This window comes from Eimeria mitis, genomic scaffold (genome assembly GCF_000499745.2).
Source record: "Eimeria mitis Houghton genomic scaffold, Emh_scaff1299, whole genome shotgun sequence".
Taxonomy (NCBI): Eukaryota; Apicomplexa; class Conoidasida; order Eucoccidiorida; family Eimeriidae; genus Eimeria; species Eimeria mitis.
In genome coordinates, this window is record NW_013568656.1 from 5226 (window position 1) to 5976 (window position 751).

Here is a 751-nt window from a genome sequence, read left to right on the forward strand (position 1 = left end):
TTGCTGCTGCTGCTGTTGCTGCTGCTGCTGTTGTTGTTGTTGTTGTTGTTGCTGCTCTTGGTGCTGTTGATGCTGCTGTCGCTGTTGCTGCTGCGTTTGCTGCTGCTGCTGTTGCTGTGGCTGCTGCTGCTGGAGTTGCTTCTGCTGCCATTGCTACTACTGCTGCTGTTGCTTCTGCTGCTGCTGCTGTTGCTGTTGCTGCTGCATCTGTTGCTGTTGCATATCAATGCTGCTGCTGCTGCTGCTGCGTTTAACCTGCTGCTGCGCTTACATTCATCTCCTGCCGCTCTTGTTATTGACGCTGCTGCTGCTGCTGCTGCTGCTGCTGCTGCTGCTGCTGCTGCTGCTGTGTTTCAGAGGACGGGGGCACTGACTTGCGAACAGCAGCAGATGCGTTTTCTCTATTGAACGACAGCAGCAACCGCAGCGGGAGCTGGCGTGTTGCTGCAGTACAGAAGCTGCTGCTGCTGAGCTGTGCCTGCTGCTTCTGCTGCTGCTGCTGCACCGTCGCCATACTCGTATGCAAGGGCCTGCTGCTTAAGGGCCTCCAGGCAGCAAACGGATTCGCAGCTATCGTCGCTACACGCCCCAGAGCTGCAGCTTTCTGTGGTCAGCAGCAGCAGCAGCAGCAGCAGCAGCAGCAAGAATAGCAGCAGCAGCAGCAGCAGCAGCAAGAATAGCAGCAGCAGCAGCAGCAGCAGCAATGATAGCAGCAGCAGCAGCAGCAAGAATAACACCTGTAGCATCAGTT

At 56.5% G+C, this 751-nt stretch overlaps 1 protein-coding gene across 1 annotated transcript in view; it reads right to left on the reverse strand.

Annotated features, from left to right (window-relative positions):
• Positions 1–277, reverse strand: part of EMH_0034080 (uncharacterized protein) — a gene marked incomplete at both ends in the record, with an annotated part of 2097 nt that extends 1820 nt beyond the window's left edge. The window contains one exon of the mRNA XM_013494818.1: positions 272–277. Within this exon, the coding sequence (XP_013350272.1) occupies positions 272–277 (6 nt within the window). The remainder of the gene's footprint in view (positions 1–271) is intronic.
• Positions 278–751: the final 474 nt, after the last annotated feature.